The following is a 15,243-nucleotide window of genomic DNA, read 5'->3' as shown; positions in this document are numbered from 1 at the left end:
GTGGTCCAGCAAAGAGGGGACCAGATTCGACATATAGCCTCCGAAAAGACGGTAAATTCAATGGTAAAAGAGATAGAGGATAATGAGGACAGGGTCCGTCGGAATAATGAGAACACTATCGATCAAGAAATGAAATGACAAAAAAAACGTATGCTGCAAATTGATTTTGATAACATTTAGAATTGTAAAACGTGCTGCTTTTTGATTTTTTTTAATGTTTTCTTATACAACATTGAAACTATGCAGTGATGGCTGTATTCCGTTGGAGCGTTTACATAGATACTCATTGCAGCAAAGGCCCTGGGGAATTTCCCTGGTATAGGTCAAGCTAAAGAGAGAAAATGCTAGAATTTGTATAACGCTTTAAATTGTTACATGCAAATCCCAGCTCAGATGATGGTACTGCCGCTCACAGAGGCCTCTGGTAAAACTATTGGGAAGGAGCCATCATACGGTACCTGCGGATGTGAGAAGAAGAGCCAGCAGGACCCTCGTGGTGCTCATCTCTGCCCCAAGCATTCCGGCAGCCTTTAACATGCCTCCCGTCGCCACATCTTATTCCGGCGGACACTCACTCATCACTCGTGGTTTCCTGTGGCAGGTCATGCGTGACATCTTGGAAGGGGTCATATACCCATGAGTCTATGGGGCTGACCTCACTGCTAATGCTGAAATGGAGAAGTGCAAAATCTCACTTTATATTGTGTAGTCGTTGTTTTGACATCCTTTTGCATTTTATGAAATGGGTACTGGAAAAATGTATGCATAGTGCAGGCTTCTTGTATAATATTTAATATCAACTCCAGTCTGATGCAAAGCTCTGTGGGGGTAAAGGAGAGAGGATGAAAAAGGTGGAACAGTAGGCAGGGGAGATGGAAAGGGGGGATGAGGTTGGAAGAGAAATATGGGTGTGGGGTTGGGAAGTGAAAAGAAACATGGCCTGACAGTAAGTTAGAGGTTAAAGAACACAGTGAGACAGGGACTGGAGCAGCGGCGCCAGGCATGCAGTATTCTCTCTGTTCCCCTCTCTGTGTCTGCATAAAGTCCCGCCCCATTGGCTGGCTCTCTGCCGTGTAGAGAGATACATGTACCTGGAAATCTGGGGGCTAGCTCTGCTAAAATGGAGGGAAATCGAAATCCACGTCCTGTATCACCATGGAGTTTTCGCAGTGGGTTCTCTGTCCCCACTGCCTGATCCTTTCCCTACTTCCTAAAAAGACAGTGGAAAAAGATGGAGGGAATTTGGCTATGTGATTTGGGGCACTTTGTGCAGGAAGGTGAATGATCACGGTATCTGGACATGATTAGGGCCCTTTACTCAAACACTAGATAGAGTTCAGGTGTGATGGTACAGGAAGGGCCATCCTTCTGAAAAGATCATTATGGGCAAAGGCTTGGAGCATGGATGTGTGCTTGCCCCCCCACCTCCTGTTCATTAGTGTCTAGCTGGCATTCCTTTGGCACTAAGTAAAGGCAGATCCTTTGCCTCCCTGTTGATATCACCGAATGAACCCTTTATTCGGCTCCAAGCCATCATGGTACATAAAAAAATAAAATCAACAACAAGGAGCCTAATTGTGTCATATCATCAGATTGAAAAAGGTAAACAAGCATAGTCAAAAAGAATACAATCCATAATCAAAAATTCATAATATATCGAACATATTACTTTGCAGGTTTTTAAAAGGCTCATAATAAGATAATTCTAATAAAAGAATACAAACATCGAGGAACATCAAGAGAGGAAAGTATCTGAGGAAAGGGATGCCTTATCCCATTAAAGCCACAGAACAGTATCCAGGTTAGAGGAGGCCAAACTCTTAGCTAGAATGGCTAGCTGTCTTCCTTTCTATGAAAGCCATGTGTAAAAATGTTGCTACGGCAACAGATGTTTCCTTATTGTTGCATGCTTTAAGAAAGCGCAGGGCGAGGGGGTGCTTGATAGCCGCACCATGGTCGCTCCTCTAATTTGCTAAATATCCTGTGTTATCCTGAACATTGACACTAAGATGCCCCAGTAACAACTGTGTGGGCATTGCTGGCATGATGGAAGAGCTGCCTGCGAGGTTCCTCAGCCCCTGATCATCTGCAAGGTGGAAACGGTGGGCTCGCCTGCTGTGAGGCCTAGTGAAACGTGAGCGGTGAGAGGTGGGAGCCGTCCCTTGTGCCCTGCAGGCGAAACTGAAGGGCTGTCCGCGCTGAGGGCTGCAGCGACTGGCCTCTGCAATTGAGATCCTGGCCGATGTGCGCAGCGAGGAAGGCCTCGGGCGCTGTCAGCCTATTGCTCTCGCCCCCTCGGCGGGAGGCTCACTGTGAATCCGTACGGCAAGTGAGAGCCATGAAGGGAGGCCTTGGAGTGGGCGCTCCCTATGCCCCTGCGGTGAGGCAGCAACATCTCTGGCTACAGCAGAGCAGCGGCTGTGATGGGGCCTGGCGGGGGACGTCTAACATGAGCCAGGGCACCGTGCAGCAGACGCGGTGCAGCACGGCACCGTGCAGCAGACGCGGTGCAGCACAGCGCCGCTGCTGGGGGAAGCCCGGGAACAGGGCCATCTTAAGCACTTTTGGGGCCCTGTGCACGGACATCTTTGGGGCCCCCCTCCACCAAACCAAAAGGAATTAAGGAACAAGAATACTGGTTGTGCCCCCCACCTGTTGTGCTCACAACCTATTGGTTGATATGCTGTCTCGCAGCATAATAAGCACTTTTACTCCCTTTAATTCCCCTTGCCCTCTTCATTCTTGCTCTAATCAGAATGATAAACAAGTAGCATTTGAAGACCAACATTAGCAGTCTATAAAGGGGTTACTGTTCTAGTAAATACAAGATACTTTCTATCAATAGCATCCAGGAAGGTATGCAGCCTGTAGTATTAATGCAAGACGGTATGTAAAAGGTACACTTAACCCATAATAGACAGAACTCACATTAGCTGCCTCACAGAATGCAAATGTGCTCATGCATGGATAGAGACCACCAATTGGAAGGAAGGAGAACAGTACACATACCTTAGCATGGATAGTGGAGGCAGATTAGAAGCTAGCAGGAAGGTGTCTTTATCCAGACAGAGATTATAAGTGGGATATGGTTTTCAAATAGGTGTTGCCATTAGATATCAAAGGAACAAATGCCTGTGGTTTGTGATATAAATATGCTCACTATTAACACAGTGAAATCATGAATAAGGCTTTTATGAAGATCATACCATGAGAAGACAATCACTCAGAAGGCTGACAATTTTGAAAGTTTTAGGGAGTGGCAATATTGAGAGGTTCGGCAATACAAAATTAAAATAGATGCTCAGCATCACACATTGGTTAAGGGGTGAAGGAGTGAAGCTGGGATTTGTGCCAACTCTGCATATTTCTGCATTTGAACACTTTCTTTTCCAATTCTTACCATGAACTAAAACAATCTCATTTTATTAAAAAACGGACTTGGAAAGTACACAAATCACATTAGCAAACATTACCATTTAAAAAAATATATATATATTATAGAAGGGTGTTATGCAAAAGGGGAATGATTCTAGCTTCCTTCTCTTCATCATCAAGGGAAGTATAGAAGAATCATCATACCAATCGATGTGATTTAACACATTAAATCTGGGTTTGTATTTTGTATTTTAAAGCTTTAACTACTTCAAAAACAATGGCTTATGACATTTTCATTTATAAACGTGCATAAAAACCTTTGATTTTTACCAAAAAGCAAACTTTTTTTTGTGTCAATTAAGCAGACCTTAAAATATGTTTGCCTGAGGCCTGCAACATATGGTCCACAGTATATGCCATTGTTGGACGCGATTGCCTAGGTTTTACAACAGCCCATCTGAACAGACCAATTTCTAGAGCTTCACCATACAGATGATATGTTTGTTTTTATAGCAACCCCTATCTGGTACCGGTACATTGCTGATAATAGCAGATGTTGTTCTGCAAAACCAAGTGCATATGCAGGCAGGTTTATAAACTTCAGACATAGCAAAGGCTCAAACAGCCTTGCTGGAATGTGATATTCTAGTTTTGCATATGAATACATATCTCTGCAATGGGTGCTTCACACACTGAGCTAACTTCTGAACCATTATGGCACTCAATTTATCAATATGCATTTCACCATTGCCTATTGCATATGATCAACATAATTCCCACAGGAAGGAAAGAATGCAACAGAGTTGTGCCATAAGAAACACACAAACTATGTATACCACAGTGAACACAGAAAGCAATACATGATGTGATCAAGGCAGAATGCACTTGCCAAAACAGAAAGGCAATTGTTTTAGAGCCTCAGCAGCACCCCATAAAATATCCTGATGTGTGCCATTTAAGACTGGTGAACAATGGAATCTTACTTCTTCAGATTAGCTAGCCTTGTGGGGCCCCCCTCCAAGGTGGGGGACCTGGGCAAGTGCCCCTTTTTTGCCCTACCATAAAAACGTCTCTGCCCGGGAACCTGTTAGGCTGCTTCCTTGTGACAGGCGGCTCTCTCGCTTGGGCTTCCCTGCCCATGCTCTGCAGTGCAAGGAGTGCTCTGCTGCAGCGTCACTGCCTGCCTGGGGCGGTCGCCGGATATCCTCTTATCCCGGGCTGAGCATCCGTCCTAAGCAGCAACATAGGAGCAGGAGGAGCCAGAGGTCGGGGGTGCTCCCCTGTTATATCTGTTGGTGAGGCTGATGCAAGCACACGCTCTGTGTGGGCTGGCAGACAAGCAACATCGATGAGAGTCTGTGGTGGGGCTGGAGGGTGGCTGCCAGCCTGGCCCTCTTGCAACCTTTATTAAACTGACAACAGAGGTGGTGGCCTGGCCAGCTTCTACACCCCTCAGCCTGGGAATCAAGATGCCCTTGAGGGGGGGAGGCCTCTGGTGTAACCAGGAGGCAGCTACCTTCATCTGTGTTACGGCCACTCTTTATTTTGGGCAGTGACGACTGGGAGGCTTTCCCAGGGGTAGAGGGACCACTGTTTGGTGTGGGGAGTGGTGCCATTAGTCCATAAGGGGGAAGGACAGGTGCAACAGGTGCCCTGCACATACTTTTCCAAGGGTGTACCTGAGTGCATGGCCCCAATACTTGATGGGACTGACCCCCAGGGCATGTGATTCAGACCTGGAGGCTGGGAATTTTCGTTTATCTGGCGGCCTGAGCTGTGGAATTGGATTGGGGGCTTGGCCTTCTGGTGGCTTTGAGGGCTGAGGAGTGGTCCCTGCCATTGGTGGTAGGCTGCTGCAACAGGGTTGAACCAGGTTAATCAAAGCTAGATACTTCTCAAAGTCCCGGACCAACCTCCTGGGCTGCGGGCAGGATTGGGAAAAATGAAAAGACACAGTCCAAGCTTCCATATGGCACACCCTCTCAGTCAAAACAGGCTACAAAAAAAGGATGCAAGGCATGGAAGAGGTGCTGGAACCCCGGTTGGAACGTTCATCAGACACTCTGCGATATATAAAAGGGATTTTGACGCAGTTACAATCTTGTATCAACTCCCAGGATAGCAAATCGAACACCCTCACCAGCAAGGTCAATCATATGCAGGTTAGGCTTAACAGACATGGCGACGGCTGGATGAAGCAGAACAGTGCCTGTCCACGGTGGAGGATGAATCGGTGTCGATGTCGCAGGAAGTGGTTGAACTGAAGAAGGTGGTCAAAGAGCTGCTGGAGAAGCAGGACGACTTGGAATCCAGGTCCCGGCAAAATAACCTCTGAATAGTTGGAGTGCCGGAGGCATCAGATTAAGGGACCCATAGAGCAATGGGTAGAGTGGATGCTACTTGAGGTGCTCAGTGGGACGTGCTTCTCGTCAGCATTTGTGGTGGAAAAGGCGCATTACATACCCAGCGGGTGTCCGCCAGTGCTGGGGGTACCACCCAGACCCATTATCGCCAGACTTCTTAATTATCGTGACATTGACTTTATACTGCGCTGTTCCAGGGATTTGGATATCCTCAGTTATGATGGTGACCAGATTTGGCTCTTCCCGGATTTCTCCAAAAGGGTGCAAGCATTACAGAAAAGTTTTATAGAGGTGAAGAAGAGACTCCAAGCAAAGGGGTACAAATATGCCATGTTGTGCCCGGCACGGTTGCGAGTCGAGCACAATGGAAAAGCCCTGTTTTTTCAATCACCACAGGAGGCAAGTGACTTCTTGGGCTATGCGGACAGTGGCACAGGTCCAGCTAGGAACAGGAGGGGCCATGGTAGTCCCTTGCCCCAGAGACCCAGGTTAAGGAACCGGTGGAGGGCCAGTGCCCTTATCATTGGTGGCGATTGCAGGAGGATGGGGTGATCTATTTTTGTAGTCTGAAGCTGTAGAGGTGGCGGGTGGGGGCGGCTAAGCCTTGAGAAGCTCCCATGCAATGACTACATGGTTATAAGTTGGAGGGGAGGCGGGATTCTAACTGGCAGGTTGGTGTTGACGGTGGGGCCGGAGGCAGGGTGTGGGGAGGGGTCTGGTTAGATGTTTGGTTACTGTTGGTATAGTGCTGATGGCACACAGCCTCCGGCCTCAACGAGAACGGGGGGGGGGGCACAATCATTATGGGGGGTTCACAGCATCGTGCAATGCTTACATTTAGGCAGAGAGGGGATGGCTAACAGGGGGGTCACATGTATGACCTGGAATGTCCGGGTCCTGAATTGTCCCTCCAAAGCAAGAAAGGTCCTGCTCTACATGCAGAGGCATCAGGTGGACATTGCCACCTTTCACCAACTGCAGAGGCTGCTTTTCCCAAATCATGGGGTTGCCACAGGTATTTCTCATTTTATTCCAGGTTCTCTTGCAGGGTCTGCATAATCATCAAGGTTATTCTGGGGCTTAGGTGCATTGAGGTGGTGAGGGACACAAAGGGGAGGACACTGATTCTCTCAGGTCGGGTTCATGGGAGGGTTTTCACACCTAATACAGACTCTTTAGAGACCCTGGAATTTATTGAGGAGTACCTTCAGAAATACCCAGAGAACATGTTATTCTGGGCAAGGGACTTTTATGCAGTAATCTGTACCGCACTGGACAGGTCGGGGTGTCACAGTAGGGGAGCAACTAGAGTCACTGTCAAATTATGGCAGATCTGTGCGAATGAAGGATTAGTGGATTTATAGAGGGATCGCCATGGTTTTGAAAAAGTATATGCATTAAGATCCTCTGTGAACAGGTCTGCTTCCAGGCTGAACTATCTACTGGTTTCTGAAAATAGGTTGGGTTGGTTCTCCGAGTGTAAGATCTTAGTGCATGCACTCTTTGACAATGCTCCTGTTATTGCGTCTCTCCTAGTCCATGGGAAGTAGCGAGGGGTAGGAGTTTGTACTTTAAGAATGAGAGTTTATGGGATGCTGTGTTTTCTGGGTGGAGATACAGAAGGGAGTGCTTCGCTTCCTTCAGGAAAATGAGGGATCTGTGGCATCCCATTCTTCCCTTTGGGATGCCCTCAAGTGTGTGATAAGGGGGCTTTGCATTGCCAAAGAGGCTGGTGTCCTTAGGTCTAGCAGGGCAGATTTGGCAGCTCATGAAACTCGATTGTGAGAGCTGGAATACGGAGCAGGGTTCTCTAGAGACATTGGTATGCAGGATAGATTCCAAGAGGAACTGGTGCTGTTCCGGGATGCAGCAGAATGGGATGTTTCTATAAAGGAGTGTGGCGGTGAGATGGTATGGGGAGGTCCAAAGGACTGGGACCCTATTAGCCAGATTGAGCGAGTCTGAGAACTCGCATATCTCTGCGATATCTGATGGAGCGTGGAAACTTTTGCAGACTGATGAGGAGATAATGGGAGCGCTTGTGGATTTCTATAAGGCTCTGTATTCCTCGAAGATCACAGTAGGACAAGATGTGATTGACGAGTAACTGGAACAGGTCGGCCTGTACTGGGCTGCACAGGGGGAGAGGGAGTGGCTGGGTAGGCCTTTAACAGAGAAAGAGATCCATGAGGCCATGAAAGCCCTTCCCTCTGGAAAAGCCGCCGGCCCAGGCGGATATATTGGTTCCTCACATGCTGCGCATGTATGAACAGGTGCTGCATGACATGGCGCTGCCCGAGTTAATGCGCGAGGCAGTGGTTGCACTTCTGCTAAAACCAGGGAAGAGTGCAGAGAACTGTGCATTCTATCACCAGATCTCCTTGAAAAATGTGGATAATAAAATCTTCGCTCCTGAGGGCAGTCGTTCTAACCTCGCCGCAGCGAATAGTCAGAGCTCGTAATATGGTTGAACTTACCTGTAGCATCTGGAACAGGATGGAGGGCATCTTGCGTAATGTATCTTTTATTTTATTTATTGTTTGCTTGTTAGGCGCTTATACAGAAAATACATTCTGTTTCAAAGCACCCACAGGGCAGCAGAGAGAGAACATGGGATAGCAGTGCAATTAAATACAAAAAATAAAGAGGGGGAAAGGACGGCCAAACCTACTATGCTTTGTGAGTATTCAGAACGTGCAAGTGCAGGAAGGAAGAGGACAGTGGGGTAGGTGCTGTGGTGTCCGTGCTTGAGGGTGAGCCGCAGATGAAGTGCAAGGTATGGTAAGTGCTATGCGGCCAAGAGACGCATTGGGTGGAATGTGCAAATCTTCAGTACGAAGATGTGCCGAGACAAGTGCTGAAGGAAGACAGAGGCTGGGGAAATTGGGTGTGAATGGTCAGAGGCCCAGAGGATGCATGAAGTGTCCAAGACACCAATCACAGCAACTGTGGCATTAGCAGAGGAAGGAAGAAGGGAAGGAGGAGGAAAGGAGGAGAATCCTGAGGTGTTTTTGGAACTTCAGAAAGTCCTGCTCAAGACGCAGCAGGAGGGGAGGCTGTTCCAGAGAAGGGATCCAGCTGAGGAAAACGAGCGGCCTCCTGCTCTCTGTTTAGCGAAACGCTTTACACACAGAGATTTGGCACCAGAGGAGCGAAGAGGTCTAGAAAGAAAGTATTACGTAAGAAAGAGTTGCAGATAGAGTGGACACCAGCTCCAGACAGCCTCGTGGATGATGCAGAGGGATTTGAATTTGATCCGTGCAGCAACAGGGAGCCAGTGGTGCTTTTTAGGGCAGGAAAGATGCAGTCCCGGGGCTTAAGGCCAAGGATAAGTTTTGCTGCTCTATTCTGGATTAGCTGAAGGGGTCGCAGAGTGGAAGAAGGTAGATTGAGGAGGTGGCTGTTGCAATAGTCAAGCCTAGAGATAACCAGCGCTCGGCAAACATTGAGCTTCTGGGGGAAAGTGAGAAATTGGAGAATTCCTTTGAGAAGGTAGAGTTGGAAGTGGGATATCTTGGTAATGTTCTGTGTGTGAGGGAGGAAGGATAAAGAGTAGTCAAAGATGGCTCCAAGGTTTCTGGCTTCAGAAGAAGGAGCAGGGGGAGGGCCCAAGGTGGGAGGCCAGAAAGAAGGGAAGAAGGAGGTAGCCGAGATCCCAATTGGACAGATCTCAGTTTTTCTGGCATTGAGGCAGAGATAATTGTTAGAGCACCAAGCATGGATGGCCGACAGGCAGTCAGGGATGAAGGAAGGAGCAAGTGAGTCAGCAGTAAGTTTGAAAACCAGTTGAGTATCGTCTGGAAGTTGGGGGAGAAGGAGGAGATGAGGCGTGCCAGCTGTGCAAGGTAGATGTTAAAGAGCCAAGGGGAGAGGATAGATCCCTGGGGGACACCACAGGTGGAGAAGGAAGTAGGAGAGGACATGGTGCCCAGGATGACATGGGAAGAGCGGTCAGTTAGGAAAGAAGTCAGCCATTCCAGTGCCCATTCCGTGATACTAAGGGTATCGTGGAGACTTTGTACGAGGATGGAATGGTTGACAGTATCAAAGGCAGAAGAGAGATCAAGTAGAATGAGGACAGCTGTGGAGTTGGAGTCCAGAGATGTGAGCACTTGACTTTACTCCCTGCTTCTCCCGGCCAAGCACATACACAGAGTTTTTCCCGAAACCCCTGACTCACGTTGGAGGTGTGGAGCATCCTCAGAAACCTTCCTACACCTGGCCTGGGACTGCCCTCGAATCCTCTCTTTTTGGGCTCCGGTGTGTGACACAGTCGAGGGAATTGCGGGTGAAAGGATGGTACCGTTGCCTGCTGTAGCATTGATGGGATACATGTACAAGCTACCTAAGCGTGTTAGAAAGCTACTCGGTCTGTTGCTACTGCTGGCCAAAAGGAGAGTGGCTATGGTTTGGGGCAGGGGCCGCCCGCCTGCACACAACCAGTGGAGGTCAGACATCTTAAACTGTTATGAACTGTAGACGGAATATGGAACTGTTGTGCACCCAGCCTCGAGATCGAAAGACATTTGGGATCCGTAGGTTGCTTGCGTGTTGTCGATCAGCAGCAACGCTTCTGTGGGGTCTGACCCCCTATCCGCTTGCTGAGACTTGGGTCTGACTTCATTTCTTTTTCTGTTGGCTATAAGAGTATTGAGAGTGTTGTATGGGGGTGGTCTTGCCATCTGTGTTGTGGTTTGTGTTTTGTTACGTCTATGCTTTAAATTCAATTTAAAAAAAGAAAGCACAGGGCGTTCATCGAAATGTCTAACGCCATGCTTTTTAAGCTACGGTTTAATCGATTATTTCCTTTGATTAGTACACTTTGGACAAAATAAAATGAAATGGATATATGTTTCCGCTAAAGTGCCACAAGACATAGGGTTAACCTTAGCCCATTTTGATGTAAAAACTGCAAGAGATAAAATATCAAAGCGAAATCGAGTAATCAAAGATCTGTTGGCTATTCTCTCAATCCAGCTAAAGTACTGTTCACGTCCCCATCTGTTTTTTATATTCAAATATAAGGATGTTTTTGGGCCAATGTGCCTGTGATTCAAAAAATGGGAGGAGGGCCAGTCTAAAAAGGCTCCTTTCACTGTTATTAATCACTGGCGCTGGCAGGGTTTCTCCGGAAATGGACGATATCACCCAATGGTCCACCATGTTATCAATGTTGATAATACTATACGCCTACATAGGACTGATAAGATTGCAGATATCATTAAATGCACTTCAGCTGCATCACAATCTAAAAAACCTGACAGTTAAATGTGAAGTGTTGTGTGTGGGTAAATGTACAAAGGCCTTCCCATGAATATTTGTAACTGACCTATTAGAAGTCGTTACAGATTATCTGTGTCTAGCGTGCAAGATTGATGCCAGGAGATCTTGCCCTCCCCCACCTCCTGTATGACAAGAACCTCAAAGATGTCCATTTGGCCCATAGTTGACCGGGTTTGATGGGAGACAGGGTGCTGTGTCAATATTTCCATTGCTCATCTCTAGAGAAAGTGGCTTCTTCCTTGCAGTGGTGGAGCCAGGAGGGGTATAGAGGGCGTCCATATCCCCCTACCTCTCGCACAGTTCCCCCGTGATCCCCAGTGCACCCCGCAGTCTCCCTCTGGTACCCTATTATCCAGCCCACCCCCCCATTCCCCAGCTCCAGCACCAAAAGCTGCCTCTGTCACTGCTTCCTTGCTGTTCAGGGTCGAAGTTGGGTATCCAGCAGGAAGGTGGGCTTATACAGAGGGGTGGAAACGTCTCCTAGAGTTATATGGCTTGATCAGAATATCTGCTCTCTGAATTACAGAGGTTGTCGTTATATTTATGTTTTGTAAAATTAAAATAGGGTAGACAAAGAAGACACAATTTTGGGTCAGCTAAGTGTAGTGTGCCCCCCCCTTTAGGAGGATCGAGTCCCTGCTAAGGGATCGTGCTTATGTCACATGTCTGTGACCATGGTAATATAAGTCAGTTCCATCGGACTTCTGTCTGCTGTGTCTTTGTTTCTGCGCTGCGCCAGCGTGGCCCTGCAGATCCGTTCACCATGGCAGTGCCCCTGCGAGGTAACGCTGCCCACCTGTGATAAGCAGCGTCCCTGCCGGGCATCTCTGGCTGCCTGTGCTGGAATGGCCTGGGTGCCCCAAGGACATGGTGCGCCGTTGTGACCACGGGCAAATAGGATGATCCCTGTTTCTGTATGTCAGCTGGCAGCCCCCAGCAGCCATGGCCTGGACCCTGTGCCCTGGGGATCCAGGCAGAACCCCAAGGAAGGTTTTGTCTGTTTGTGATCGGAATGCATTTGCTTTACTGTCAATTATAAGACTTTGATGGCTAGTTTGTATTGGGCAACACCTTGGTACATTATAATGAAATCATTAGAACTGTTAAAAACAGTTACCCAAAGACTGGGGCCTCATTACAAGCCTAGCGGTCTGGAAATAAGTGTCCAGGTAGAGCACCCTTTACGGACCGTCAGACTACTAGAATGCCTGCAGGGGCTGGTGCTTCTAGCAGGTCTGACCTGCCTGGACCACCGGCCCCTGCAGGCATTGTTTTCACTGAAGCACCGGCATCGTTAGCAAAGGTTAGGATTAGGTTGGGGGAGAGGGATCAGAGGGGCACAGGGAGATGGGTGTGGGGGCCATGCAGTGTGAAGGAGGACCCACCCCCCATGAATATTAGCTGGTGGAGGGAGAAAACAAAGATTGATCTTGCCAGGGGCAGTCTTTACCGGGCTGCTTTCTGCAAGTCGCTCTTCTGTACTTCTGTAGGCGGAATTCGGATACAGATCTGAAAATGTTGAGAATGACCAATGTGGGCTAGGCCTGCAGCGCTTTTTGACTGATCTACAGGATCAATTAATCTGTAGACTCATTTCTGTTTTCATTTGCTACGGACTCAGGAGATCTTGGGGTCCGTCGAAAAAATGTGGACACTGGGCCGGCGTTAACTAGAGTTACAGACCATGCATGAATGATCCTGAGAAACGGGCATTCTCAGTCTACAGCCCTTTGCTGTGGAACATGAGACTCAACCTCACCCTCATGAAATTCAGAAAATAATTCAATCCAGGAATGTAATACTATCCTTTTAAAGGAGCCGGTTCCCTGTAGGATAGACTTTCCCCCATCTCACCTCTCAGCACTGTTACATGTTCCCCACTAGCTGTAAATGCCAGCTATCCCGTTACCCTAAAAGATACACCTGGAATAAATGCTATGGTGTAAGGACGTCCCACCCTCTAAGCATCAGATGGATGCCTGTAACCCAGACTGTTGCACAGCGCTCTGTTGCTTCTTCAAGGTAGGTTCGGGCACAGTAAGTACACAAAATAGATAAAATAAATAATTAAATAAACAAATAAATAAGCACTAACTTGTGTGCTCTGATCTGAAAAATGAACACTCTTTGTATTTGTTCTGTTGATCCTGCTATGAAATCGACACTGACCCCACGGATAGAGGCAGCAGCGCCCCATGTGGTCAGGGTGTGTAAGTGAAGTAGGTGTGACGAATTGGAAACAAGTATGGTATGCTATTGTTTATTTGTAAAGTGCCTATACACAGGCAAGTGTTTCAAAGCGCTCAAGGAGGGTGGGAACAGGGGGGAAAACGCAGTCGCTCATAGCCCTTGAAATTCTGCGACGATAATAGTCTGAACAGGCAGAGTAAGTGCGTAAAATAGGTAATTTAAAGTAGGTAATTTTACGTTTTGATGCAAGGACAAAGAATTTGCTATAGGCCTCAGCGAACTAACACTACGACAGTGGATGACTCACGCAGTCAGATGACAAAACATATATGTTTAAAGAGAATTTTGAATTATTATGGTATATTGTAATAGTGCAGACCTAGCTCTGGAGCCACAGAGCGCTGTGCAGGTCATAGAGCAAACGCATTGGGAGTGAGAACTTAGCAAGTGGTCAAGGGCACATCAGTCATAATGACCACAGTACACTATGAGCACGGGGGCGCGCACAAGGAGCTACTAGCCGTGGTCTGAGTGGGAGAAATGCGGGCACGCTGTTTTTGGTGATGGAGATGTCCCTATTTATGGTGATGTCGGTTTGTATACACTATTTAATTCTTCTCATTGTATTTAGGGGTTCAGTTCGGTTTGTTTAAAGTAAATAAAAACTTTAACTAAAAAAACAGAAATCCTGCTGAAAAACACGAGAACTGTCCTTAAAATGATATGAGATGTGTTGAGAAGTGCAGCTCAGAAGAGCCGACGGCCTCCGATTGAAAGGGCAGCCGCATTGTTGAGAAGTCTTGGGGTCTTGCATGGAAAGCATCGCAGCCCGGCTGAAAAGCGCAGTACTATCCCCCGTGTCAGTCCTACAAAAGTACAACAGTCAGACCTGCTTAAAAGTGTTAGTACTACTGCCCTATAAAAGTACCAGTGGCGTCACCAGGAATCAAATTTAAGAGGGGTACAGAGGGGGGCCAAAGACAAAAGTAGGGGGAGAACGTGGTCACTGCTCGTCTTAGGTAGGGGGGACAAGGGGGGCACAGGGTTTCACAGGGGGGGGGGGGCGGCCCCCCCAGGCCCTCCCCTAGCGACGCCACTGAAAAGTACAGTAGGCATACCCTGAAGGAAGCACGTATCGTTGACGTATTCTTGCTCTAAGAAGTAAAGGCATGACGTAAACTAACAGGTGCATTTGTAGAGCGCACTTTCACCCAGAAGGATATCTTGGCGCTATTGACAGATAACAGATGTTTATTTTCACCCAACTTAATAGTACTCATTTTTTATCAACCTCGGAGGGATAATGGCTGAGTGGACATGCCGTGTTTCAACATACTTGTTTGTGAATTTGTAAAGCGAGCCCCCGCAAAGCCCTCCTTCCTCTGTGCTTTCAGGGGAGATGGAGAGAAAGACCCACCTGCTCCTGCGGCGGCGTAGTGCGCGCGCAGCAGGCCCGTGCGGCCAGTACACGCCTTCCACTCCGCGCTCACCTCACTTCAGCCTGCCGTCCGCGGGGCCAATACTTCCATTTAACGCCTGTGAGCCAGTGAACTGTGCTGAGCGGAAAGGGGCCTGGTTATAAAGGCATCGTTTCTCCGAAACCCCTCCCCCACCAGGGCTCCCAGGTTTATTGAGGGGCGGGCCTGTTTGTGTTTTTCTTTGTAATAGACATAAAATAGCGCACAATGGAGGCTACTGGAAGGGAGCAGCGCAGCGAGCAGGCCAGGCCACAATAGGCCGGATACCCTAGCTGTGCACACACACCCGCCCGCGCATATCCGTGTACAGTGTGACTTGAAGAAGTCAGGGGATCTTGACTGTGATGTTATTACCCTTTCTCTAGAGTACAACGTTTTCCAGTCGAGGAACATGGTAAAAGAATAAGTGCAGGAGCAGGAACTCTTTCTAAAGACGGCTTCTTCTTAGAATTGCGGTGATGTATAGATGCCCTTTCAGTGCTGTCGCCAGTATTTATACACAGGGCGGGCCTGCGCATTGTACACACGCAGCAGCAACCAAAGGAGGTCTGTTC

General features: G+C 48.0%; 1 protein-coding gene across 1 annotated transcript in view; it reads right to left on the bottom strand.

Annotated features, from left to right (window-relative positions):
- The window catches only part of ZACN (zinc activated ion channel), a 248,666-nt gene extending 233,902 nt beyond the window's left edge, over positions 1 to 14,764 (bottom strand). The window contains exons 1-2 of the mRNA XM_069652861.1: positions 14,629 to 14,764; positions 459 to 668 (exon numbers count right to left, since the gene is read on the bottom strand). Of these exons, the coding sequence (XP_069508962.1) occupies positions 459 to 537 (79 nt within the window). The 5' untranslated portion in view covers positions 538 to 668; positions 14,629 to 14,764. The remainder of the gene's footprint in view (positions 1 to 458; positions 669 to 14,628) is intronic.
- Between the last annotated feature and the right edge of the window lie 479 nt (positions 14,765 to 15,243).

Source organism: Ambystoma mexicanum, chromosome 3q, assembly GCF_040938575.1.
Source record: "Ambystoma mexicanum isolate Mex_15411 chromosome 3q, UKY_AmexF1_1, whole genome shotgun sequence".
In the NCBI taxonomy this organism is placed as follows: domain Eukaryota; kingdom Metazoa; phylum Chordata; class Amphibia; order Caudata; family Ambystomatidae; genus Ambystoma; species Ambystoma mexicanum.
This window is presented reverse-complemented; position numbering and strand designations above follow the sequence as displayed.